Below are 27,798 nucleotides of genomic sequence, written 5' to 3'. Positions count from 1 at the left end.
CATCCGTCGGGCCCTGGTGCTGCATACCCACTACACAATTAACGGCCCTATCTGACAGATTTCGCCATGTAGGGGCGAGAACTGCATAGTGTGTAAGTCGGAAAGATAAGCGTAAGCAGATCGGTTACCAAATATAAAGGCATAAACAAAGCTGAACACTGTGATAAAATCCAGTTTTCAGAGAATGGCCTGTGAATTCGAGCTCTGACTGCCGGTTCGAGCTCTGACTGCCGATAGTTGAAGCATATTCTGCTTCTGAACTGCAATTTCCCCTGATGCTCACCGGCTGCAACAGAGGTCGATTCTTGGGTTATGAAAATGCAGGCCAGGAGACCAAAGTCCCCAAACATCTACAATTGTTCCCAACCAACTGTACATAAACAACTACAAAAAAGGTGCCACACAACATTAAGCTAGGAGATTCTACTAAATCCTGACACACTTTATACAGGAGGCCAGATTTCCCTCATGCTGATCTACAGTATCTACTGACTCCCACTGGCACTGTTGCTGCTGCCAATTTATCATGTGCCCATAGATAAAAATAGGACTGCATGGCAAGTGGAATAGGTGCCTGCATAATCCACGAATCCCACAGGTATAGTTACCAGGACACCGCATACCTGCTACAGTTATACAGACATGAGACACCGATAGCATAGGATGTCATCTCCTGCAGGAGTGTGGTGACTGGCAGAGGGACCAAGGGAGGTACAGGAGAAAGTGAGAGGAAATTACCGCCTGTACTTCCTCTGTTCACGCTTTCAGTCACATGTAACTAGAGGAGTGTGAACACTGCAATATGTATCATCATGATATAACTCTGATCCGTCTGCAGACAAGTGCTGGCAACTTAAACTGCAATGGCAAATAGTAACTCTTCCCACAAACATAAAAATCTTGGGATGTAGTTAGCAAACCTACAGCCAGGATGCCGACTGCCGAAATCCCGAACCGCAGGCAGAAGACCGACGCCGGAATCTATACACGAGTGGAGATGGGATTAGCTGTTAGCCGCAGAGGGGGGAGGTTAGGGTTAGGCTACGTATATGGGGTTAGGTTAGGGTTAGGCACCCCCGGGGGGGAGGTTAGGGTTAGGCACAAAGGGGGGAGGTGTTACGGTTAGGAACTAAGGGGGGACGGGTTAGGGGTAAGGAGGGTTAGTGTTGGGATACAGGAAAGGACGGCTAGGGTTAGGGGGTGAACAGGGCAAGGTTACAGTACTTCCTGTTCCCCTGTCGGGATTGCCAGCATCGGGATGCCGCCGTCGGTCTATTGACAGACAGGATCCCAAGTGCCGGGATTTCATACCCAACCCATAAATCCTATGTGATACTAAAATTTCATCTTTAAAAAATGTACAAAAAGCAAGTTTGCAGATATGATAAAAATACATAGATAACAATTTCACATACATCATTATGTTTTTCTATAGCTTTGTGCTTTTAAATATAAATGTATTCACATATATGTATCTGCAAATTGTGCCAAATAGCCTCGTTAGTCACGCCACAGACTTTGCAACTTAGCTGCACCTCTGGATGAGAGCAGAAAACTGCATTAAGCAGGGCCGGCAACGGAAGTCTTGGGGCCCGGCACACTCATGTCTTTGGGGCCCCTATCCTCTCCCAGTAGGTACATGCAAGTCAGCCACTGGCTCATCCCCAACTGTCTCTCCAACCTTATCCCCCCATATCTCTCCAGCCTCATTCTTGCCTATGTTGCACCAGCCTCAAACCTCATCTCTCCAGCCTCATCCTCACCTGTGTCACTCCAGCACCATCCATGTGTCTCCAGCCTTTTCCCCCCTATGTCTCTCCATCTCCAGCCATCCACTCATCTCCTCTGTGTCTCTCAGCATCATTATCCCCCTACCCATGTCTCTCAGCTTTATTGCCAACAGTCTCTCAGCTTCATTCCAAACCCCGCACTAAGCATCAGTCCCCACGTGTCTCTCAACTTCATCCCCCCTCCTGTGTCGCTCAGCTTCCTCCCCCCATCATTTCTGTCAGCCTCATCCGCTCCAGTGTCTCTCGGCTTCATTCCTCACCCTGTGTCTCTTAGCCTCATTCTCCCTGTCTCTCTCAGCCTCATCTCGCCCTCTGTGTCTCTCACCCAAGCCCCTGTCTGTCAGCCTCACCCTAGACAAAGTCTCTCAGCCTCACCCTAGACCCTGCTGTGTCCATCAGCCACACCTCACCTCGTGTCTCACAGCGTTACCCCAGCCAGTGTCTCTAAGCCTCACCCCATCCCATGTCCCACAGGCCGTGTCTCACAGACCCAGCCCGTGTCTCACAGCCCCAGCGCTTCACAACCCTAACGCCTGTGTCTCACAGCCCCAGCCCCCTTAAAGCCCCAGCCTCTGTGCCTCACTGCCCCAGCCCCTGTGCCTCACAGTCCCTGTGCCTCACAGCCCCAGCCCGTCTCTCACAGCCCCAGCCCCTGTCTCTCACAGCCCCAGCCCCTGTCTCTCACAGCCCCAGCCCCTGTCTCTCACAGCCCCAGCCCCTGTCTCTCACAGCCCCAGCCCCTGTCTCTCACAGCCCCAGCCCCTGTCTCTCACAGCCCCAGCCTCTGTCTCTCACAGCCCCAGTCCCTGTCTCTCACAGCCCCAGTCCCTGTCTCTCACAGCCCCAGCCCCTGTCTCTCACAGCCCCAGCCCCTGTCTCTCACAGCCCCAGCCCCTGTCTCTCACAGCCCCAGACCCTGTCTCTCACAGCCCCAGCCCCTGTCTCTCACAGCCTCAGCCCGTGTCTTCATCTCCATCCAACCTGCCACTTCAACTCCAGCCCCCCAACCATCGCCCAAACTGTCTTTCCAGCCCCACCTCCCCCAACCACTGCCCGACCCGTGTCTCAATGGCACGACATCGTGAAGTCACGCACTCTGCGTCAGCACAAAACCTGCCGGCCTCCTTCTCTCACTCTGACTGTGGCTTATACATGATCTGGGATTCCGAGATTCTTGAATCTCGGGGCCCTGTACAAGTGTCCCTTTTGTACCCCCCTGTCGCCAGGCCTGGCATGAAGTCTTGTGTATCCCCTAACTAGTCAGGGGATAGGATAACTGCAGGCCCCTAACTGAATAGCTCCCAGCTCTTTACCTGGGAGAAGAAGCCTAATTGAACCCCCCCCCCTGCTACTTTATACCAATTTCTTTGAGACAAAAAATGATAATCCCGAGTACAGTATTTAGTACAGTATTAGCTACTTAGTACACTACTAACAAATTAAGATGCAAACTTTGGGAAAAAGCACTCAAGCACGAGGATCGCTATCTAGGTCGTGCCAGTCATCTCTCTGCATATGGCGTAAAAAGGATAAGTGTATGAGCACCCATCTGTACACATTTTCATGTTTGGGTTTAGTTCCAGAGCTAACTGCATGAGATTTATTGTCATCTCTATACCTGTAGGTAAGGGTATATAGATCCTTTTTTCTAATCTCCTCCGCAGAGCCTCATCGATGTCCCATGGGAAATTGGTGGCAGCCAAAACCATAACCATTTTCAAAGGATCATCATTTTCTAGGGCACCTCCAACACCTGCGGCATTAAAACACATTATGAAGTTACCAGAAGTAAGTAAACACATAAAGGGTACTGACAGTGGAGAAACTGTGATCTTTATTAAAACCACAATTTCCCTGTACAACTCTTAGAATTCCGAGATCACTTGCAATCAATCATAGAGGCACTGCTTTCATTGTGCTGCTCCGTTAGCTCATCCAAGTATATGTTCATAAGATTGTCCCAGGCAATTTCTCAAATGGCATCTGTACATGGCGGTTCTGAAGTCTGATGCTGGAGGGCTATTCATAATATAACTCCTGTTGTACATTGCTCAGTAGAGAGAGACAGGTTATTTATATAACTGTCTCTGTTGCTCTCAAACTGAAGGGGATGAAAAGTTATTAAAAGAAAACCACTCAAAGCTTTCCTGATTGAGGGCTCATATAAAAGCCTGTCGCTTAGCAAGCAGAATTGCCTCTGGGTGATTAGGTCTGTTCAAAAATCATCAATGATGTCTCAGCCCTATTTAATATTTCTTTGAGATAACTGCCCAAAAAACTACTTTGAAATGAAAAACAGAACCCAAAAGACGAGCAAAAATGATCTGTCAATTAGATTAGCGCTCACTGGAACGGTTGTGTAAATTCCACTAGACAGTATTGCTGGTCTGCATGGGACGTTGACTGAACAAGACTTGTTCCTACAACCTCTCACAGCATTTATTATGGGGCATAACGAACTGCAAAGAGTGAGAACCCACAATGCTTCTTTATGTGTGGAAGGGTTCCTATGTGTCTTCCTAGCACACCCAACTTCGGAAAATCAACCTGCGTCATCATCTGGTGGCAGATGACCCTAAAAATGACGAGGTAGAAAACATGATAACATCCCATCAATATCACATCTACATATAACCTTCTTATCTTTCTCTTAAAATACTATTTATTACCCCTGACTTTATTTTTTAATTATTTTTGATATAACGGGACTATCTTTATTACATGCAAATTTTATGTGGTTTACATTAGTTGACGTGTGCCTAGAAACAAATTAAATGCCTTGGCTTTGCAATATAGTTTATACTTTTCTGGTTTGCAAACTATTATTAGTGTCTAATTCTGATTTTGGAACCTGATACTCTATGGCTATTATGGGCTTTAAAATTCTTATAAGACTAAAAACCCTTCCTAACAAAAGGGCCCGAGTTTTATCATGCACGAGTTTTAAAAGTTGTTGCGTATGATAATCGTGATCCAGCCAATCAGCTCCTGTCATCTGTTTGAAAAATGACAGTTGGGACCTGATTGGCTGGAGTACCATTTATCATACGCACCGAGTTTTAAAACTTGTTGCGTATGATAAACTCATTGACAAATGGGCCCCTGTTATTTAGGCTGATGACACAAAAGCTGTTCATTCACCACCACACATTTGAAGAAAAAAAACAACAACTTGCCACCCAATGTAACAGCTCAGAACAAACGTAACCACGGTCAGGAGGAATTATATGACAGCCACAGACTGACGCACAGTGTATGGACAGACACAGGGCACAAGGGCATTCTGCGACCAGAGCTCCAATTTCCATCTCCGCAACCATGATGGTTATGTAACTGGTAGGGATAATGGATTTAAATAAATATCCGCAACCTCTAGAAAGCAAAGATTACTAGTTATAGCATGCAAAGTCAGGCTAAAACTATTTTTGTGCAAGTAAACTTTAGCAGGGCAAAGTGGGGGAAAACTCAAGTTAGAAAGAACAGATAAATTCTTACCCGATGAGGACGTTTTAAGAGTTTTATTAATATTATACTTACAAATAACAAATTTTCACTAAAACATGACTGGTAGTCAGTTCACAGTAAACTAGGCCATTTATCAAAAGAGCTCTTAATTAATATATTTTTTATTAATTTTTCCCAATGTATAAGTGGTGTATAAACACTTGTAAATGCAGAGCTTTAATATATTGGCCTGGAGAATGCAGCAAGATTAAATGTCATGCTAATTAAAGGATTATATTTAATTTTGTAAAAATAACGTACATTTCGTTTAGTACACTTTAACCTGGCATCAAAAGCCACAATTGCACAATACGGACTTGATTATGAGTTGGGAGCAAAGCATAAAAGAGCAAGTAACTATTCACCTGGACAAACCATGTTGCAATGCAAGGGGGGCAAATACATTTATTTTGTTTGCATACAGGGTAAATTCTGGCTGTTTTTGTATGTAGCCCACAAATTTTAGACAACTTTATTTTACACTGCAACTTAGATCTGAGCTTGGACACACCCCACCCAAATCTAAATCTCTCTGCACATTTTACATCTCCCCCACCTGAAGTGCAGCATGGTTTTATCCAAGGTTCAAAGTTACTGGCTCGTTTCTGCTTTACTCTCAACTCAGAAGCATAGTGAGCATTGTCACAATGCTCATTAGACTTGCAGACCCTCCAACATCACCCGTTCCATTAGGTACAAAATGCTCTGCTCCTGGACTTCCTTCATAATTTATGATTGCAGCCACCTATGGTGAAACACCTGTCTCATCAATTACCTAGGTCAACACAGGTGTCTGCAATCATAAATTAGGTGGGAAGTCCAGGAACAGAGCATTTTGTACCTAATGGAACGGGTCATGTTGGAGGGTAGGGTCTTGAAGTGCACAAAATAGAGAACAGTACTGTGATATACATGGCATAGACTGAGAAACCCTAGACCGGAAAATAACATGCAATAAAGACAATATTACCATCCATCTGAATAAGCAGCTCTGATTTGACTCTTCGACTGGCCTCGTGTTCATCAGAAGTTCCTCTCCGGCTGCAGATTGAGTCGATTTCATCAATAAAAATGGTAGTGGGTGCATAAAATCTTGCCTGAGATGAGAGGAATTACACGGAATAATGATAAAAATATTCCAAATAACATAAATTTTACCTGATCCTTGCAACTGGGCTTATTTAATAACGTGGTGCAATGTGATGCAACCCATAGAAACCAATCAGTTGTTAGGTGTAAAGGGGCTGGTTCGCTTTTAAACAACACTCCCCTTCATACACTGTAGTAAAGTGGGGTGTGACAGGTCCCTCACAGAGTAGGAGGACTGAACCCATCCACTATTTTTGAATTGTGCTGAGTGTGAAACTATACTCAGAGCTATATGAAAAGGACTTGATGATCCACCTTCCAGGACTGCAAGCTCAAGATCAGCTCCAGATGTCATGGAAGTCTAAGGAGGGCGATCCTCTCCCATTTGCTATATCAAGGGACGGGAGTCAATGAGAGTTGGAGGGGGATTAAAACATGGACAATCCCTTTAGGACCAGATTTATTAAACATCGATGATATGCAGCTTTATAGTAATTGATGCTAAACAAGCCTGATTAACACTAATTACTATTGTCATTTGAAAAACATTGGTCGAAGCCACCATTCATGGGTGGCTTGAAAATCCAAAGATCAGTAAATTTGTCCCTTAATTTTCTAAACTGCACTAAAAACTGAATTTGATTGGTTGCCACGGGTTACAGTACATCTGACCACATTGTACTGTGTTATTAAATATGCCCCAATACTTTTCTTTGTTAAACATCACAATACCTATGAATTTGATCATTTTGCCGTTTTATACAGCTAGTCGGGAGTATAATAACACTGTTATCCCTGCAGCTATTAGATGCACTTGAAGTCTGTTCTAACATGTTTTAGTCTTGAGCAAGTATTCCAGGAGAGCAGCACTTGTCTGTGCACTCTGTCTGTACTCCTGTCACAAACATCTCAGGAGCCGTTATCAACGAACAGAGAGGTAAGAAGAGGATAGAGAGAATTACTGTTTTATATATATATATATATATATATATATATATATATATATATATATATATATATATATATACACACACACACACATACACACACACACTGGCGTTACCTTTTCAGAGATTACATACATTGAATTACCACTCACTCACCTCTCCATTTTTGGTACTACATTCCACATAGGTCCCGATTCAGCTTGGATCGCAGTTGCTAATACGCACGCATGTTACCGATTTCTCTATATTGCTAAAGTATACTGATGTGAGTAGGGGGAAGTGGGCGTCCTTATGTTAGGCTATGATCGCAATGCGAACGCAATCATTTGCATATCACCGCTGATATGGGGCAGCACAGACGGTGTAATGGTTAGCGTTACTGCCTCACAACAATGAGGTCATGGGTTCAATTCCCACCATGGCCCTAACTGTGTGGAGTTTGTATATTCTCCCTGTGCTTGCGTGGGTTTCCTCCGGGTACTCTGGTTTCCTCCCACACTCCAAAAATATACTGGCAGGTTAATTGGCTCCCTACAAAATTGACCAAAGTAAGCATGTGGTAGGGAATATAGACTGTAAGCTCCACTGGGGCAGGGACAGATGTGAATGGGCAAATATTCTCTGTGTAAAGCGCTGTGGAATATGTGTGCGCTATATAAATAACTGGTAATAAATAAATAATAAATAAATATTAGCAACTGCGTTGTGTGTGTATTAGCAAAATAGCGATCCTTGCTGATTCAGGCCCATAGTGTCCTGTCCACCCCACTATTTATGTTAGTTGTCTGTGCTGCTTTCCATAAAGGGCCGTACACACTCGACGATAATAGTAAACAATATCGTTCATATCGTCCAGTGTGTATGCCCTGAACGATCTACAATGAGAGCTCCCGCGGGTCGTTAACGATGCCATGCTGCCGAATGCAGCATGGCCCTGCTCCCCAGTGCACCGATGTCGGCACCCCCGCCGGGCCTGCCGTAGCCGATATCGGCTCATACACACATCGTCTAGTATGAATGAGCCTTAAGGTGGATAAAATAAATCTATTGCCTTAAAGGAAAATCCCAGCACATGCGCTGTGCGCTACAAATCGCCGGGTGTGTTTGCATGTGGATTGGCATCTGACTCTGAATCAGACCCCATGTCACTGTAGGTTTTATGAACATACATAAAAATATAGAGCATTCGTTTGGATATTTGGGGCACATATTTGTTTGGGTCACTCACTGATTTCTTGCCGTCACTGCTTCCATATCTGTCTGTCTATGTTCCCTTGGTCATTTTCTTCATAGACAATGGATTACAAAGAAAAACTTACCATTTCAAATAACAGGCGGACCAACTTCTCAGACTCGCCCCTGTACTTGGACGTTAATGTTGAGGAAGAAACGTTGAAAAATGTTGTTCCACATTCTGTGGCTACAGCTTTAGCCAGCATGGTCTTTCCCGTGCCAGGAGGTCCGACCATTAGAACACCCTGATAATGAAAAGAATGCGCAGGTTTACATTACTCACTTATTACACTTTCATACAACAATATAGGGATGAGTGACATAAGAAAATTTAGATTCTTCTAGGTGTAAAGAAAATAAATCCAAATCTTACTATTAAGTCTATTTAAATCCTATAACTGCTAATAAGCCAGTGTGCAAGACATTGCTATTTTTTTTTGGGGGGGGGGGGGGGGGGTTGTTGCCGTCTGGGGGAATTAAGACCACGACCGTCTACTATGGGCTTGAATCTTAAAAATGTTGTCTTTCCACCATGTCCTCCTATTTGCAGATTACTAGAGCAAGAACCTTTTCGAGTTCTTTGTGGTTAGGAGTCAGTTAGTCTCGGTTGAAGACGAGTAGATGGTCATGGTCTTAATTCCCCCAGACGGCAACAAACCCGGAATGGGTATGAAATGTGGCCGGCGGTTCGATTCCCGTCAGCGGCAGCCTGACAGGAGCAGAGTGCGACGCAGCGGAAGCCCGACAGCGCTGGAAATCCCGATCGTGGATAGGTAAGTATCCACTAACCTAACCCTCCTTAGAGGTGCCTAACCCTAACTTCCCTCCCAAGTGCCTAACCTAGCCCCCTCTAAGTGCCTAAGGGTTAGGCACTTAGAGGGGGCTAAGTGCCTAACCCTAACCACCCCCTTCCCCGCTACCTAAACCTAAGTCCCCCGGGGGGGTGCCTAACCCTAAGTCCCCCCCAGGAGCCCTAAACCTAACCCTCCCCCCCTGCGGCTGTCCGCTCGCGGCACCCGGCATCACTACGATCGTGATGCTGGGCGCCGGTCTCCCGGCATCGGGGAAATGCGGGCGTCTACATCTAGACGCCCGGCATTTCACCCTTGCCGGGATAAGACAGTCGGGAAGCCGGCTGCCGGTGTATAGGCAGTCGGCTTCCCGATTGCTTCCCCCCCCAGACATACATTAGTGTAACCACCATCATTAATACACATGTAACAGAAAATACCAAAATAATAGTTTATTCTCACCCTCCAGGGTCTTCTGATTCCCTTGAAGAAGTCAGGCATCCACATAGGAAGGACCACAGCTTCTCTTAATAATTTCTTTGCTTCCTCCAAATCAGCAATGTCTTCCCTATTGAGAGAGAGAGACAGAAATGGAATAGAGAGAGATACAGGAGAAAAAGAGAGAGACAGGGGAGAAAAGAAAGACGGAGAAATAAAGAGTTGGCATAGAAAAAGAAGGAAAGGTGGGGGAAAGAGAGAGAGAGAGAGAGACAGGAGGAGAGAGAGAGAGGGGGGGACGGGGAGAGAGAGGGGGAGATGGGAGGAGAGAGAGAGAGAGAGAGAGAGACAGGAGGAGAGAGGGGGGGGACGGGAGAGAGAGAAAGGGGGGGAGATGGGAGGAGAGAGAGACAGGAGGCGAGAGAGAGGGGGGACGGGGGAGAGAGGGGGGGATGGGGGGAGAGATAGAGAGGGGGGACAGGAGAGAGAGAGAGAGAGAGAGAGAGAGAGAGAGAGAGAGAGAGAGAGAGAGAGAGAGAGAGAGAGAGAGAGAGAGATTTAAATAACAGTAAATTCCAGACAACATAGAATGTACCAATTAATACATGGTTTGCATTACTATTAGTCAGCCAATGCACATTTTCAGAGAGTTCATCTTTGAAAATAAAACTGCAATGCTTATTATACCGGGATGTGCATCATTCACAGTAGCTAAGAAAAAAGTAAAGGCTTCACGGTATTGATGCAAATAGCCATCATATTACATGAAAACACTGCACTGTAACGGGTAACTATATTTTGTCATCATTAAATATAAATCAATGAATTTCCGTGTTATAAGTAGCATTTTCTTTTCTCGATAAATGTCTGAAGATGTTCAGTGAAATACAGGGTCAAAAATCATTCTGCCAACCTCACGTTTATTTATATGTATTAAAATCAGATATTTAATTAAGATATACTTTCATATTAACCCTGAGGATTGAATTGTGTACAGGAAATTAGCCTACGGCCTGCAATATGAGTTCCATAGGAGGCATGCTGAAGCGTTGTTTACCATTATGTCTTCTCATAAGCTTTCATTTATAATAACAAGAAATTCCCTTAAGAAACACAAATAGGCCTAAAAATGTGGTTTTACTATGAATCCCTAACTACATTTCAGGACAAAAGCATAAACTCACAGGTAGGTGTAGGATTTTACAGGCTTAGTTACAGCTCTGTATTTCTTAGCCGCTAATCACTTAAGCCAGAAACAATTTCCAAAAGTATATTTATAAGGAGCGTGGATCTGCCTGCATCACTGCACTTGGTGTTCTGAATACCCTATTTGTAGGACACAGTCTGACGTGCTACATTCATTTGCTTTCTGTTCGGACAGATATAATAATATGTCAGGGACACTTATCTTATACAGGCACATAAACCAAAGGGAACAAGTAAGCTTGGATGGCTCCTGATAACCAGCTAAGGAAAGAAGATTGACAGAGACAGGAGGGAGATGGGGCTATTGGGTCATAAGAAATCATCACATACCGTGAAATTAATAAATGTGTCTCACTTGAAACAAAGCTCAAGTTTTACCCATTCTCTGCTGAGCCACATATTGGACACTCCTAAGCTTAATGTTAAGCCTGGTAAGTCCACACAGACAAACTTTCCTTAGATCAAATTGACTGAGGGACTAATTAAGTCACCTGTGGTCAATCATGGATATCCTTAAAACCTGAAGACCGAGTTTGGGAACCTCTGGGTTAGTGTATTAGGGTTAGGGGTGGGCACCTCACACCACACGCAGGCCTGTTCTCATTAACATTGTCACTCTAGTGGACAGGTCACTGTCTCCCACAAGATTATATGGGAAAGATTTCTGGACTGCACACCCTGAATATATATATAATGGGAGGTGCTACCTGATGAGACAAATTGCAGGCACAAAAACAGACAAATCTCAGGTGCACAACTCCAAATTATTAATAATATATAAATGCAATACAATTTTGCAATCAATAGAGGTTTTTAGCATAATCTTGGCCAAGGTTATGGGCCTACCCACCATATCCAGGTAACCTCTGTAGGGTAGGTCCCTAACATACTACTATTCAAATCAAGAGCGCAGGACACCCCCAAACTAGCCCAGCTAAGCCACCCCAGGGCACCGCCATAGTAAGAAAAGTGCAGTGTGAAAGAGTTAGTTAGGAGCAGCTACTGCTGCATATAAAGAATGAAAATAAAAAGTGAGGTACATATATAATAAACAAACAGTGAAGGGTTAAAATGTGTTATAAAAGAAAAATGTGTTATAATGCGTTGCCCTGAAACAGATCAACAAAGGCAATCCAGGGGGACCCACGCCTCAAAAATTAACCAAAGTTGCACTACAGTATATAAAACTTGTAGGACTTACCTAGAATTGTGCCTATTACTTGTGTGCATATTCATTACAAGACTCCATGCTTTTAAACCAATAAGGTAGGGGTCCTAATCCAGACTGAGGGCGTCTCCTTTCCCTCAGGTGTGCAATAAAGCACATTAAATAGAGTATATGGGAAAGATTTCTGGACTGCACACCCTGAATATATATATAATGGGAGGTGCTACCTGATGAGACAAATTGCAGGCACAAAAACAGACAAATCTCAGGTGCACAACTCCAAATTATTAATAATATATAAATGCAATACAATTTTGCAATCAATAGAGGTTTTTAGCATAATCTTGGCCAAGGTTATGGGCCTACCCACCATATCCAGGTAACCTCTGTAGGGTAGGTCCCTAACATACTACGATTCAAATCCAGAGCGCAGGACACCCCCAAACTAGCCCAGCTAAGCCACCCCAAGGCACCGCCATAGTAAGAAAAGTGCAGTGTGAAAGAGTTAGTTAGGAGCAGTTACTGCTGCATATAAAGAATGAAAATAAAGTGAGGTACATATATAATAAACAAACAGTGAAGGGTTAAAATGTGTTATAAAAGAAAAATGTGTTATAATGCGGTGCCCTGAAACAGATCAACAAAGGCAATCCAGGGGGACCCACGCCCCAAAAATGAACCAAAGTTGCACTACAGTATATAAAACTTGTAGGACTTACCTAGAATTGTGCCTATTACTTGTGTGCATATTCATTACAAGACTCCATGCTTTTAAACCAATAAGGTAGGGGTGCTAATCCAGACTGAGGGCGTCTCCTTTCCCTCAGGCTTAGCTGGGCTAGTTTGGGGGTGTCCTGAGCTCTGGATTTGAATCGTAGTATGTTAGGGACCTACCCTACAGAGGTTACCTGGATATGGTGGGTAGGCCCATAACCTTGGCCAAGATTATGCTAAAAACCTCTATTGATTGCAAAATTGTATTGCATTTATATATTATTAATAATTTGGAGTTGTGCACCTGAGATTTGTCTGTTTTTGTGCCTGCAATTTGTCTCATCAGGTAGCACCTCCCATTATATATATATTCAGGGTGTGCAGTCCAGAAATCTTTCCCATATACTCTATTTAATGTGCTTTATTGCACACCTGAGGGAAAGGAGACGCCCTCAGTCTGGATTAGCACCCCTACCTTATTGGTTTAAAAGCATGGAGTCTTGTAATGAATATGCACACAAGTAATAGGCACAATTCTAGGTAAGTCCTACAAGTTTTATATACTGTAGTGCAACTTTGGTTCATTTTTGGGGCGTGGGTCCCCCTGGATTGCCTTTGTTGATCTGTTTCAGGGCACCACATTATAACACATTTTTCTTTTATAACACATTTTAACCCTTCACTGTTTGTTTATTATATATGTACCTCACTTTTTATTTTCATTCTTTATATGCAGCAGTAGCTGCTCCTAACTAACTCTTTCACACTGCACTTTTCTTACTATGGCGGTGCCCTGGGGTGGCTTAGCTGGGCTAGTTTGGGGGTGTCCTGCGCTCTGGATTTGAATCGTAGTATGTTAGGGACCTACCCTACAGAGGTTACCTGGATATGGTGGGTAGGCCCATAACCTTGGCCAAGATTATGCTAAAAACCTCTATTGATTGCAAAATTGTATTGCATTTATATATTATTAATAATTTGGAGTTGTGCACCTGAGATTTGTCTGTTTTTGCTCCCACAAGATTAGCAAACTCATCTCCTGAAACACTCTGTGCTGTTATGACCATTGCAAGTATGTTATTGGCTACACATTGTCCTATCTCCACCCAACATTGGGGACATCTTAAGTTTGATCAGTCAAACACACCTTAAAAGTTAAGACTAGAGACCTTATTTTAAGTTTGGGATAAGTCCAGCAAACAGGCGCAATCTTGTGCTTTAGCAAATCATGTTGTCCTCCTGGGAAGGAGGTGAGGTGTTTAAATGTACAATGTGTGGGCAGATTTAGAGCTGTGAGAGGGGTATGTTGCTGCTGAACTGTAAATAGCAGTACTACAATAATGCTGCCCAGTATCTGCGATCTATATGCAGGCATTTTTTTATTGATTGATAGAAAAAGAAAATGCACATACACCCCTCAACTGTAGAGAATATTTTCTCCCAACTATAAATAGGGCACTGAGCAGGCAGAACTGTAAAGAAAGTGTCTGCATTGATCATTTTTCGCAGGAATCCCATTGGATTGCTGTGCTGTGTATACTTGCAGCTTTCTATCTACCTGATCAAATATGATCCAGTAGGATATAATTTTGAATGTTATGGAGATGACCAGGGTCACCATGTGAAATGAGGGGTTAAGATGAAGGCTTGGCCACCAGTGTGTTTGTGGGCGTTTTGTGGGTGTCATGCCTTCACCATGGGGGTGTGCTTTAGTAGGCCCCAGTACTTTGTACCTGTGCCCTCTCTCGTTGCCTGTGGTGATCACATTAGAGCTCACTGTACAGTAATTGGTCAGCTGGGGAATACTCAAATCTGTGTGCAAGCAAAAGATTTACAGATACACAGCAAATCAATGAATCACTGATAAAGGTAGACTTTTGGCAGGGGTCTAAATGGTAACATATATATATATATATATAATTATATTATTACACACACACACACACATATATATATATATATATATATATATATATATATATATATATATACACACACACACACACAATTCTGAAGTCACAAGCAAGTACTATAAAATCCGCCTATAGACATACCAATGTACATTGGGATTCCTGGAGATAATATCCCGCTCTAAAGCTTCAACCAGATCCTTGTCATATCCGGCTCCATCAAACTTCTTCAGCTCACCCTCTCCCCCAGCATCCTGCTGATTTTTCCGCCCCTATAATGCAGAAGGTGGTTTACTACAACTTTAATACACGTTTCATATACAGGTATGGGACCAAATACCTGGAATCCATTATCCAGAAAGTTCAGAAAACCACAAATAAAAACAAAATCTTTTTTTTCCCAAACTGGCTCCTGTACTATTAAAATAATGAGAGAACTGGATTGAAAGTGTCAATTGTGGTGCAATCCTGTTCTCTCGTTATTTTGCTTACACTCTATGGGTCAGCGGTAGTACCCCCCTTTATGATTTCAAGTCAATAATATATACAGGGAATTGGTGTTATTATAAGTATTTACTAAGTAATCCTGTGTGACTGGACTCTGGGGAAAGTCAGGGGCAGGTTGAGGAAAGACAATGTTTTTCTTAATTGTAATTGAAATGTAGTTTACACATGGCAAGTGTTCACATACAAAACTTTAGTGCCATTATAAATCCAAGACAAAAAAGACATAAAGCCGGCGCTGTGGTTTCCACATGGGTTCCCCATTCCACATTGGTGGCCTGGGATTACCGCCTCCTGACAGCAGGTTTTCTCTGTCTCCAGGAAGCGCTGTGGCTCAGGCATCCTGACATTCAGGTCCTGGCTATATAATTGCACACACACATCTATTTCTAAATACAAAAAATCTTTACTGAAACACCTAAACAATGCTGCCAAGGCGGCGATACAGAGGAACCGGAAATCTCCCAACGCCCCATGTATACAGGAATGGATCAGTCATATCGACTTGTATATGAATATGGAAGATACCACTCTCTCGGCCCTTAATAGATATTCTGAATGTATTTCCACTTGGTTTTACTGTGTGGACTATAAAGACTCTCAAGAATACCACATGTTGATGGCTCACTCTCCCCATTTATCCCCCCCACCTTTTCCCCTCCTTATTCCTTAATTTCATGTTGTTTCTCATCTTTATTCCCTGTCTTTGTAGCTTACCTTCTACTTTGTTCATATAAGCTATTATGTTATCGCGCTCCTGCTTTCTTTGTTAATGTTAAAAAATTGTACCACTTTCTTCAGTGTTTTCTTTTATAGTGACTCCCATGTGGGGCGCTAGGTCTTGTATGTTCCCTGTTTTGGTACTTAATAAAACTTTGATTGTAAAAAAAAAAAAAAAAATCAAAAGACATAGAACCACTCTCTTAAATGAAGGTTGGGATGCTCCTAAGTACTCCAGGGTCTGCTCACTTTACACATCACATTGCATTGGCAATCGCCTACAAATAGGACCTATTGACTTTCCAGGGTATTTCACAAATTAGCTCATAAGTCAATATGTACAACAGTGCTACATGTTCTTACTATTAAGTAATCTAAGGATCTTTAATCTCTGGACTCCCTACCTCCTTCTATTACAAACAAAAAAGGGACAAAATAGGCACCGTCCGTGATCTGCCCATATCATATTTGCCTGCATTAGATCCTGGGAGAAAGTTAAAATCAGAGGGTTTGGAGGCTGTGGCGTCGCAAATTGCATATTGTGGATCTGCCCCCACTGGGCAATGCTGTATCTGCATCAGTTAGACCACTCACTTCACTGGGGAAATGGGCAGGATTTGGTCAATCCAATTAGGTGCGAATTGTGAGGTGCGAGTTGCTATTTTCTATTATAAATCGCATAGCAAATTCATTTTCCAATCCAATTAGCAACTCGTACTGAATCAGTCACAATGAATTAGCATTTTTCCATTCGCACCTTTCTGAGGGTGAGAGATGGAGAGGAAAATTTTTATTTTAAAGGTTAAAATGTCGGGACACTGTGCTGAACCCTTTGGACACCTCCCTAATGACTAATTAGGCAATTGGAAGTTTCCAATTAGCTTAATTAATCCAATAATCACGTCATTTTTGGGGGTAAAAAAAAATGTCCTCAAATTACCCTAAAATCAACTTTTTCATTAGTTTATGCATTCTAAATTTAATTACAATATTTTTTTAATTGAAAAATAATAGTTTTTTTTATAATTTTTATAATTTTTTCAAAGTGCCCTCAAACTACTCCAAAATCAAGACTACTGGGGGATAAGCCACGGTCACAGGTTATATATGTTGTAAATCAGACATATATGTTGTAATAAACCTTTAGAACACACAGGAAAATATAGTTTTATTTGTTGTTGCAACTGTAGAGTAAGGGGTTTATTTACGAATATGATTGTGAGAAGCTGACACTGCGCACGCACACAGCGCCAACTTCCAGGGCCGGCCCGGGGCGAGATCGAAAGATCTCTTTCCTTTCCCTGGAGACCCCATAGACAAACAGTAGCTTACACCAGCACTATCGATGCTAAACTCTGAAAAGCTTCGCTTTTTGGAGTTTAGCACATAGGGGTCAGATCGTAGTCCCCTTTGAGAATAATTGGGGACTGTGATCTGCAGTGCTAATATGCACTTTGCGGGACATTTCTGTGAAATCTCCTACACTGCGCTATTAGTACATAGGATCGATACATAAAATTATGCAGAAATAATTTTATGTAAAAAAACAGCTTGATACATAGGCCCCCAAATCTGCAAATAACCACTAAATTATATAATAATAAAACAGAAGGGGCCGCCAGTTACCAGACTGAGGACACTGCAGAGGGAGCTTCTTTAATGACAAGGCTCTTCATAATACAGGTCGGAATCATTAGATCTCTTTGCTGCGGAGTCTCATATATAACCAATACAAATCTTGTCATTGTATAAAAACCATGAGTCAGGAGTCAGCTAAAGTCACTTTGGATTTCTTGAAAGTGCCACAGATGATAATAAGGAGAGAGGCCCATTATTTTGTACAGAAAGCATTATCTCCTACAGCCCTGACAACACAGCATTATGAAAAACCAGAAAACGTGAAGTTATCTCTTCCCTGTCCTCCCAAGCAGGAATTACACTGAATTTTAGAAAGCTGCACGCTCATGTGTGGATACTTTAAAATAAAAAAAGCTATTTCCTGGCTGCCATCTAGTGACCGTAGCTTAAAGTAATGTGTCTAATATAGATTAAGGAGATATGCCTAGACTGTATCTTACTCATCATCAGAGTTTATAGAAAAACAATAAGCAGCTCAACAAGGTTTTCGGAATAGGTCATCTAGATGTAGCACAGACAGTCTGAAGATTGATAGCAATTGGTCTGCCTTTTACAAAGTGGAAAAGTATTTTTGGTTTGCACTTCCTTGTGCCGTCTGTTAAGTTTCTATATGCTGCCGGGCCAGGAACCAGCTGGCTGCAGTGGGCAAAAAGGAAAAGTACACCCAACGACAACACCTGATTTCTATTTGTTCTTACGGTATGCCGGCGTACCTAAGCCCGACAGCCGGCTTCCCGACTGCTTAATCCCGGCGAGGGTTAAATGACAGGAGTCTAATCTAGACGCCTGTCATTTTACCGATGCCGGGAGACCGGCGCCCCGATCGAAGGGATGCCGGGTGCCGAGCGCGGATAGCCGTGGGGGGTGGCGGGGGGGTTAGGTTTAGGGTTCCCGAGGTGGGGACTTAGGGTTAGGCACCCCCCCGGGAGGTTAGGGGTAGGCACCCCCCGGGGGACTTAGGTTTAGGCGGCGGGGAAGGGGGGGGTTAGGTTTAGGCACTGGGGGGGAAGGATAGGGTTAGGCACACCTAAGCGAGGGTTAGGATTTGGGGGTAGAATTAGGTTAGACAATACTTACCTTAGACGATCGGGGTTTTCTCCTCTGCCGGGATGCCGCTGTCGGGGTTCCAACCGCCGGGTATGGGTCCGGCGGTAAATCATACTGATTCCGTTCTTACACCATATTGGACAATTATTTATCTGGGTGATGCCGGAGAGGGTGCTCAGGTGGGAGGAGTGAGGGCGTGACACCGTGTATTGAGTACCCATCTCCCGTAGAATCACAATACACAGCATTGAGCAGCTGGAGCAGAGATACAATGCAGTTATTCACCGCAAAGCATGTCATCGTGCCCCTCGTCTGTCCACTTCTCTGGGGAATTTTACAGGTTCAGGAGGTTGGTCTACTCTCAGGAGTACAGGAGAGTTCAAGGAATTAGTGAAAACTCTACTCAGCCCATATTCATGGAGAGGTTCAGTTTTATACCTAGGCAGGAAGGATTGCAGAGGTGACAGAAAGTTTTATTAGGTTAGTAAAATTAAAACAAATCTTATGTAGTCTTAAGGGATATGACCATCTTTCATAGACCATTTGTATGTAGCCTGAATGGAACGAGCTGCAATAGAGTTATAGATATACTTTGTGGTAGAGTTTATCTGACGGGTACCTTTCAAATGTCTCTTTTCTACCGCTTCTGAAGGCCACAAACATTTTGCATATGGCTGGCCTGTAGAGCTGCATCATCTACGGTGTGCAAATAGCTGTAACACTGGGGATTTAAAAGTCGCAGGTATGATCAGAACATGCAACCATGATGGAGTGTATAGTAAATGGTATACCAGGCCTCCTTTGGTGTTAATGCCAATTCCTTTGTTCATGATATGCAATTTTATAGTGCATTATGTGTCTACCGTCACATTACACCTGGAGACGTGAAACGGGCTGGAAAGTACAAGAATATAGGAAGAGTATGATCACGTATATGCAACATAATCAGATCCCCAGGAGGCCTCTCTCGCAGGTAAAGGAAGGCTTGCGTTAATGATGCAACTTTATATAGCTGCTTCTGATTGGCTGTTTGTGTATTGATTAGAGATGAGCGATTCGGTTTTGGCCTGTATTTTTTCACCGCGTGGATCTCGGAACAAAGCGAAACGTCAACTTTCACGGACATCTGTGCCAAGATGTCCATGAAAGATGATGTTTTGCCCTGTTCCGAACTTGATGGGAAGATCCGAGCAAAAAAACTCATACCTCTAGTATTGACCCCTACAGTAATTAATTCTTTAGTGTTTCAGCTATATTATATGCAGCCACGGCTGTCTATTTGCAGTACATATTTACTTTTAAAGAAGATTCCCATTTTTAATTTTTAAATCAGTAAACAACCTTTGTGAAGCAGTGGCTATGGAGGTGCGTCCGGTGGGGATGAAACCCAGCTCTCGGTCACTGAGGAGGGGCCGGTACTGCAGCACACAGCCTGGATCATGGCCCCAGGCCCCCTGTGCTTTTGTGTCCCCAGCCGGCTCCTGGTGTTAGAGGTGTGCTCTTCGCAGCCTCTGTTACCAGAGCATCTTAGCCTCTGGGCACTAGGATCAGAGGCGTGACCTCCGATATGCAGTGTCTGCACTTATGCGGCTCCACCACACGCTCCTTTCTCTTTGGCGTCCTTAGAATACAGACGATTCTCAAAGTGTACCCAAGTGTGGATGCCCTATTAAGATTCCACTGTACCACCCCAGATTCCACTGTACCACCACCACAGCATATAATATAAAACCCGCTGCCACCACTGTGCTTAAACCAGCATGCAGTGTGCACATATACTGGCACACCACAAAGCCCTGCATACCCTGGCTTCAACTGGGATATCCATGCATCCTGTACCTGCATGTTACCTGCTACCTGTTTCTACCTGGTTACCAATTCCCTGGTTATGTCATCTGCCGTGTGGACTAACCTTCATTTGCACATCAATGACACCTACCACCGTAGTGTCTGCCGATTCCTTGAAGTCGACTTGAAGACCCGCTTAGCACCACTAATGGTAAGTTAACCTGCTTTATGACATTGCACGGTGGTGATGGTGGGGCTGGGGGGGATGTTGACAGCATGAGTTAACACACTGAGTGACACCACACCTAGTGACACCACTGGTGTGTAGGTATTTATATACTGGCCCAGAACAGTAAGAGCAAAATTACTATGTCGCAAAGCTGGCCTTTGTAGTTGTACACATGCGTGAGCCGGCCCAGATTTGGGCTTCAGTTCAACTAATGGAAAAAAAAAAAAAAGAATCTAAAGATAGATTGTATTAAATTTATTTATTTTAAAATAAAAATATTATTTAATTGAAAAAAAAAAAAAAAAATATATATATATATATATATATATATATATTGTGATAGGATCACTGGTAAAGTGGTCTGTGGCAGGTGCATTTGTCCCAGATTCCTGTCTTTTTGAAAAGCCGGTTTGGGACCTGGGGGCTGTGGGTGAGAGGAGAGGGAGGGCTCCACCCACGGCCACTCCAGGTTTTGGTTCTCGCAGCCTGGTAACAGGCTTGTTAGTTTTCCACCTGAGAGTGACCAATATAAGCCTAGTTTGTTTAGGGCTGATTGTCTCACCTGGGAGAGCAGACAGGGAGTTTGCTCAGAGACACTTGAAAACCTAACTGTAAGTGTTGTGCTGTGCTTTTGTTGCTGGTGAGGGCATTAGGCCCTGCCAGGTTCTGGTAGCGAGGGAACTACCTGTGAAGTTAGTGCCCCGACAGGGCTAGGATTTATGCTTATGTTTTCTTTGTGTTATTTCTGACATTGCATAATAAAGACTGGCGCCGACCAGCTTTTACTTGCATCCAGTCTGGCGTACTGTTTCCCAGCTGCTGTGTGTGAAAGGAAGGAGTCCTCTACCCAGGAGAGGGACCCCCTAACCTAACTGTGTCACAATATGGTGGAGAATGCGGGCAACCACACACACTAAAATTGCAGCGAGAGGAAAACTTTCCATTTAAAAATTAAAGGGACAGACACCCAATTTGTGAGTGTGGAAATAACACTGTGTCCTTGGAGTCCCATAGAGGAGGGGTCAGCCAATGCTCAGAGAGGCAAGGTTCAGCTTCCAACCTACACCCCAGGACAAAATGGACGACATTATTAAGGCCTTGCTCCAAGCTACAGCAGCTCAGAAGGAATCTACCAGGGCTCAGCAGGAAGCTACAGCAGCTCAGCAGGAGACTAACAGACTTCAACAGGTCTCCATTGAGGAAACCCGCCAGGCCTTAGCGGAAAACAGCCAGGCCATAAGAGAGGCGGTACAGCACCTGGTCGCCTGGCCCAGAGATGTTGCTACTGGTCCTCCCACCCCCACTCACTCCGTACGAGCCAGTCACTTCCTTCAAAAGATGACTTCGGGCGATGATGTGGAGGCCTATCTCGCCGCATTTGAAAGAACGGCCGAAAGGGAGAGTTGGCCCAAGGAGCAGTGGGCAAGTCTGGTGGCACCTTTTTTGTCTGGGGAGCCACAAAAAGCATATTTCGACTTATGCCTGGCTGATGCCAAGGACTATAAAAAACTAAAACAGGACATCCTAACTCGCTTGGGAGTCACCACCTTTGTTCGTGCCCAACGGGTCCACCGCTGGGAGTTCCATAGGGACAAGCCTCCACGTTCACAGATGCATGACCTCGTCCATCTGTCCTCAAAATGGCTACAGCCCGAGACGCTGACGGGACCACAGATCGTGGAAAGGGTCGTGATGGACCGGTACCTGCGATCATTACCTGTGACTCTGTGCAAGTGGGTGAGCCATGCAGACCATAAGTCCGCGGACCAGTTGGTCGAGCTGGTGGAGAGGTACGTGGCGGCTGAGGAGTTGATGAGTATGCCCCACCGAGCCCCGATGGCGCACCGGCGAACTCCCACAGACACTGGTAAGATTGTTCCAGGGGAGAAGGGTGCTGGGCGGTGGAATGTACCTAAGACTGAGGGTGTAGAACCTGGAGACAGGCCTGCCAGGCCAGGAAGGTTCTTGCCCCGTAAACGACTAGACATTAATATGACTCAGTGTTTCTGATGTGGTGGCTTCCGCCATATTGCCGCTAATTGTTCACTTAAGACTGAACCTATGCAATGTGATACTGCTCATGTCTACCGCAGGGGGTCTTTCTTTGCACAGACAGCCTGTACGGCTGACCGGCAGGCTGAGACTGATAAGCACATGTGTGTACTCACTGTAGATGGCAACCGAGTAGAGGCACTGTTAGACTCTGGTAGCTTGGTGACACTTATAAAAGCTGAGCTGGTGAACCCCTTGAGGCATACAGGGAAAACTGTGGGTGTGACCTGCATACATGGGGATACTCGATATTATGTTACGGCCGAGGTGAACATCGAGACACCATGTGGCTCTGCTATAGTTTCTGTGGGTTTGGTGCATGGTCTGGTGTACGATGCAATATTGGGGAGAGACTTTGCTCACTTCTGGAAGTTGTGGGGAAGCCGTTTTGTTCCAGAGGTGAACAACCCCGATCCATTTGAGAAGGTTGTCGATGTAGTGGAGGAGGGAGTTTCTTCTGAGTCAGAGTTATTCCCTTTTTCTACTATGGTTGGCGAACTAGAGAATGCGGAACTTTCCGGTGGCCCGCCAACTGATGTGCCTCCCATTGAGGTGGGAAGTGTTGTTGGGCCAAGTGATCGTCTGCCTGATTTAGAGGTCAGAAGACAGGTCTTTGCCGTGGAGCAGTTGAATGACCCTACTTTGGTAAAAGCCAGGGAGAATGTAAAAGTAGTTGATGGTAAACCCGTAGACCCTGATAGTACTTTGTCCTATCCCCACATGGCAATGTGTCAGGATTTGTTATATCAGGTGACTAAGAAGGGGGAAGATATTGTGGAACAACTAATAGTTCCCAAAGCCTACAGAAGAACAGTGTTGGATCTGGCCCATGGTCATATAACGGCAGGCCATCTAGGGGTAGAGAAAACCACTGAGCGAATAATGCAGAGGTTTTTCTGGCCCGGGCTTCATAAAGAGGTGTCTGACTTTTGCGCATCCTGCCCTGAGTGTCAGTATCATGCTCCCAGGCCACATTTTAAGGGTCCACTAGTTCCATTGCCTATTATAGAGGTGACGTTTGAAAGAATAGCGATGGATTTGGTTGGACCCTTAATGAAGTCTGCCAGGGGACACCAGTATATTCTGGTCATAATGGATTACGCTACCAGGTACCTGGAAGCGATCCCGTTGCGCAATACGTCAACCAAGACCATTGCCAGAGAGCTAGTTCATGTCTTTAGCAGGCTGGGTATACCTAAGGAAATACTAACTGACCAGGGTACACCGTTTATGTCCAAAGTCATGAAAGAGTTATGCCGCCTGTTCAAAATCGAACAGTTAAGAACTTCGGTTTATCACCCCCAAACCGATGGGCTGGTCGAGAGGTTTAACAAGACGTTAAAACACATGCTTAGGAAAGTGGTCGACAAGGATGGTAGGGATTGGGACTACTTATTGCCGTATTTATTGTTGGCCATAAGAGAAGTTCCCCAGTCCTCCACCGGGTTTTCACCCTTCGACTTGTTGTATGGGAGACACCCAAGGGGGTTACTAGACATTGCCAAAGAGACATGGGAGGGGCAGTCTAGTCCTTACAAAACGGTGATTGAGTATGTTTCTCAAATGCAGGAGAGAATTGCTGCGGTAGTGCAGATAGTGAGAGAGCACCTGGAACAGGCTCAACAGGCACAGCAGAGGGTATACAACCGCACTGCTCGGTTACGCAGCTTTGCTCCTGGGGACAGAGTGTTAGTATTGGTTCCCACTGTGGAAAATAAACTTTTGGCTAAATGGCAAGGGCCCTTTGAAATCTTAGAAAGAGTGGGGCAGGTCAATTACAAAGTTTACCAGCCGGGGAAAAGAAAGCCGGAACAGATATACCATATAAATCTGTTAAAGCCCTGGAAAGATAGAACGGTACTGTCGGCCGTCCGAGACCCTCCAGTAAGTCCAGGGCCCTTAGTTCCCGAAGTGACAGTGGCAAAAACCCTGTCGGCAATTCAACAACAAGAGGTCAAGGAGTTTCTGATTAGAAATAGGGTGCTGTTCTCTGACGTACCTGGGAAAACCTCGGTCATTAAACATGACATCATCACTGACCCAGGGGTCAAAGTTAATCTAAAGCCCTATAGGTTGCCAGAAGCACAAAGAGAATCGGTGTCGAAAGAAATTAAAAATATGCTAGAGTTAGGGGTTATTGAAGAATCACATAGTGAATGGTCAAGTCCCATTGTGTTGATTCCAAAGCCCGACGGGAGTGTGCGTTTCTGCAATGACTTCCGAAAGTTGAACAGTGTTTCAAAATTCGATGCCTACCCGATGCCAAGAGTGGATGAACTGATTGAGAGACTAGGGACGGCAAGGTTTTTAACCACTCTTGACCTAACCAAAGGGTATTGGCAAGTACCGTTAACCGAGAGCGCCAAACAAAAGACAGCTTTTTCAGCGCCAGAGGGCTTGTTTCAGTACAAGATGTTGCCCTTAGGGCTACATGGGGCACCTGCTACCTTCCAAAGAATGATGGACAGGATTCTAAGGCCCCATAGACGGTATGCAGCTGCTTATCTGGATGACGTGGTCGTTCATAGTCCTGATTGGCAGTCTCACTTACCCAGGGTACAAGCAGTGTTGGACTCCATCTATAAGGCAGGTTTGACAGCCAACCCAAAAAAGTGTTGTCTAGGCATGGAGGAAGTAAAATATCTGGGATACACCATTGGCAGAGGCCTGATAAAGCCTCAGCTCAATAAAGTTGATGCCATACAAAACTGGCCACGGCCTCTGAATAAGAAGCAGGTGAGAGCCTTCTTGGGAATTACGGGGTACTACAGGAGGTTTATACCCAACTTTGCCACCGTGGCAGTCCCACTGACTGACCTGACCAAAGGCAAACAAAAAGTCATGGTAGAATGGAGTCCTGAGGCAGAGAAAGCTTTTCAGGAGTTGAAAGTAGCGTTGTGTTCCCAACCAGTCCTGATGACTCCTAATTTTGAAAGGGAATTCATAGTACAAACCGATGCATCAGAAGTAGGTATAGGAGCGGTCCTGTCCCAGAACAAGGAGGGTGAGGAACACCCTATTTTCTATCTTAGCAGAAAGTTGAATGTACATGAGAGAAACTATGCCACAGTGGAGAAGGAGGCGTTGGCCATAAAGTGGGCGTTAGAGGCTCTCAGGTACTACTTGGTCGGAAGAAAGTTCAAATTGATCACTGACCATGCCCCTCTGAAGTGGATGTCTGAAAATAAGGACAGTAATGCGAGAATTACAAGATGGTTCTTGGCGTTACAAACTTTTAAATTTTCAGTGGAACACAGGCCAGGAAGCCAGCTGGCCAATGCTGACGCGTTGTCACGCGTTCATTGTTTGGGGGCTTCAGTTGTTCCGCCCCACAGGTCGAAACAAAGGGGGGGGATATGTGATAGGATCACTGGTAAAGTGGTCTGTGGCAGGTACATTTGTCCCAGATTCCTGTCTTTTGTGTTTTAAACCCCCAGGAGAAAGTCTGCAGTGTAGCAGGCTTGAGTTTCGGCTTTTTGAAAAGCCGGTTTGGGACCTGGGGGTTGTGGGTGAGAGGAGAGGGAGGGCTCCACCCACGGCCACTCCAGGTTTTGGTTCTCGCAGCCTGGTAACAGGCTTGTTAGTTTTCCACCTGAGAGTGGCCAATATAAGCCTAGTTTGTTTAGGGCTGATTGTCTCACCTGGGAGAGCAGACAGGGAGTTTGCTCAGAGACACTTGAAAACCTAACTGTAAGTGTTGTGCTGTGCTTTTGTTGCTGGTGAGGGCATTAGGCCCTGCCAGGTTCTGGTAGTGAGGGAACTACCTGTGAAGTTAGTGCCCCGACAGGGCTAGGATTTACATTTATGTTTTCTTTGTGTTATTTCTGACATTGCACAATAAAGACTGGCGCCGACCAGCTTGTACTTGCATCCAGTCTGGCGTACTGTTTCCCAGCTGCTGTGTGTGAAAGGAAGGAGTCCTCTACCCAGGAGAGGGACCCCCTAACCTAACTGTGTCACAATATTTATTCAGAGAATAATTTTTAAGTGATTGAAATTTGTTATCGCCATCCTGAGAGCGGGTATCAGGGCTGTACGGGTGCATGACCTATTGACAACTTTGCTGCCTAGCTTCCCCACTTCTTCTCTGCTGACCTTCCCTCAATAATCCTTGGTGACTTTAACATCCCTATTGACATCACAAATCCTGCATCCACCAATCTTCTTGCCCTCTCCTCCTCCAATGGACTTTCTCAATGGACCTCCACCACTACCCACTGTCTCGGCCACTCCCTTGACCTTGTCTTCACCCATCTGTGTGCTCTCTCTGACTTCTCCAACTCTCCCTTCCCCCTCTCTGACCACCATCTGCTCTTCTTCACTCTCTCAACTCCACCACTCCTCCCGTCACCCAAAGCCACCATCACCAGACGCAATCTTGAGACTCTCAACCTTGCTGTCCTGTCTTCATCACTTGATACTCTCTTCTCTACTCTATCAACCATGGCCTGCCCTAACCAGGCGGCCTCCTTCTACAACATCACCCTCACGTCTGCACTTGACTCCGTTGCCTCCACCTCCTCTGTCCCCCTCCGTCAGTCCAAACCCCAACCCTGGCACTCCAAACTGACCCGGTTTCTCTAAAAGTGCTTGTGCACAGCCGAGCACCTCTGGAGGAAATCTCATTCTCTGGTGGACTTCCTTCATTTCAAGTTTGTCCTCTCTTCCTACAGCTCGGCCCTCTCCCTCGCCAAGCAATCCTTCTTCCAGTCGCTAATCTCCTCTCAGAACTCAAATCCTCGCAACCTCCTTGGGACTTTCAACACTCTCCTTCGTTCCGCCCCTCCACCCCTCCCATCCTCCCTCACTGCATTTGACTTTGCCTCCTTCTCTTCCAAAATTGAGGAAATTTGGCACAGTATTCCCTTCAATCTCTTTGCTGCAACCCCACCTCTCCCACCATCCGTACCTCCCGGCCACCCCACCTTGTGCTCCTTCATCCCCACCACGGGTCCACTCCATCATCTTGTCGTCTCCCCCCTCCACCTGCCCCCTTGACCCCCTCCCTTCTCGCCTTCTACGCTCCCTCT

The 27,798-nt window shown here is 44.9% G+C and overlaps 1 protein-coding gene across 2 annotated transcripts in view; it reads right to left on the bottom strand.

Annotated features, from left to right (window-relative positions):
- Positions 1-27,798, bottom strand: part of KATNAL1 (katanin catalytic subunit A1 like 1) — a 159,942-nt gene that overhangs the window by 42,800 nt on the left and 89,344 nt on the right. For both annotated transcript variants that reach the window (XM_088460261.1, XM_088460260.1), the window contains exons 5-9: positions 14,935-15,062; positions 9,817-9,922; positions 8,650-8,808; positions 6,265-6,391; positions 3,409-3,543 (exon numbers count right to left, since the gene is read on the bottom strand). In XM_088460261.1, coding sequence (XP_088316387.1) covers positions 3,409-3,543; positions 6,265-6,391; positions 8,650-8,808; positions 9,817-9,922; positions 14,935-15,062 — 655 coding nt within the window. The remainder of the gene's footprint in view (positions 1-3,408; positions 3,544-6,264; positions 6,392-8,649; positions 8,809-9,816; positions 9,923-14,934; positions 15,063-27,798) is intronic.

Source organism: Taudactylus pleione, unplaced genomic scaffold (assembly GCF_031769625.1).
Source record: "Taudactylus pleione unplaced genomic scaffold, aTauple2 ptg000043l, whole genome shotgun sequence".
NCBI classification, from domain to species: Eukaryota; Metazoa; Chordata; class Amphibia; order Anura; family Myobatrachidae; genus Taudactylus; species Taudactylus pleione.
Note: the sequence above shows the minus strand (reverse complement) of the source record. Positions and strands in the feature narration are given on the sequence as shown.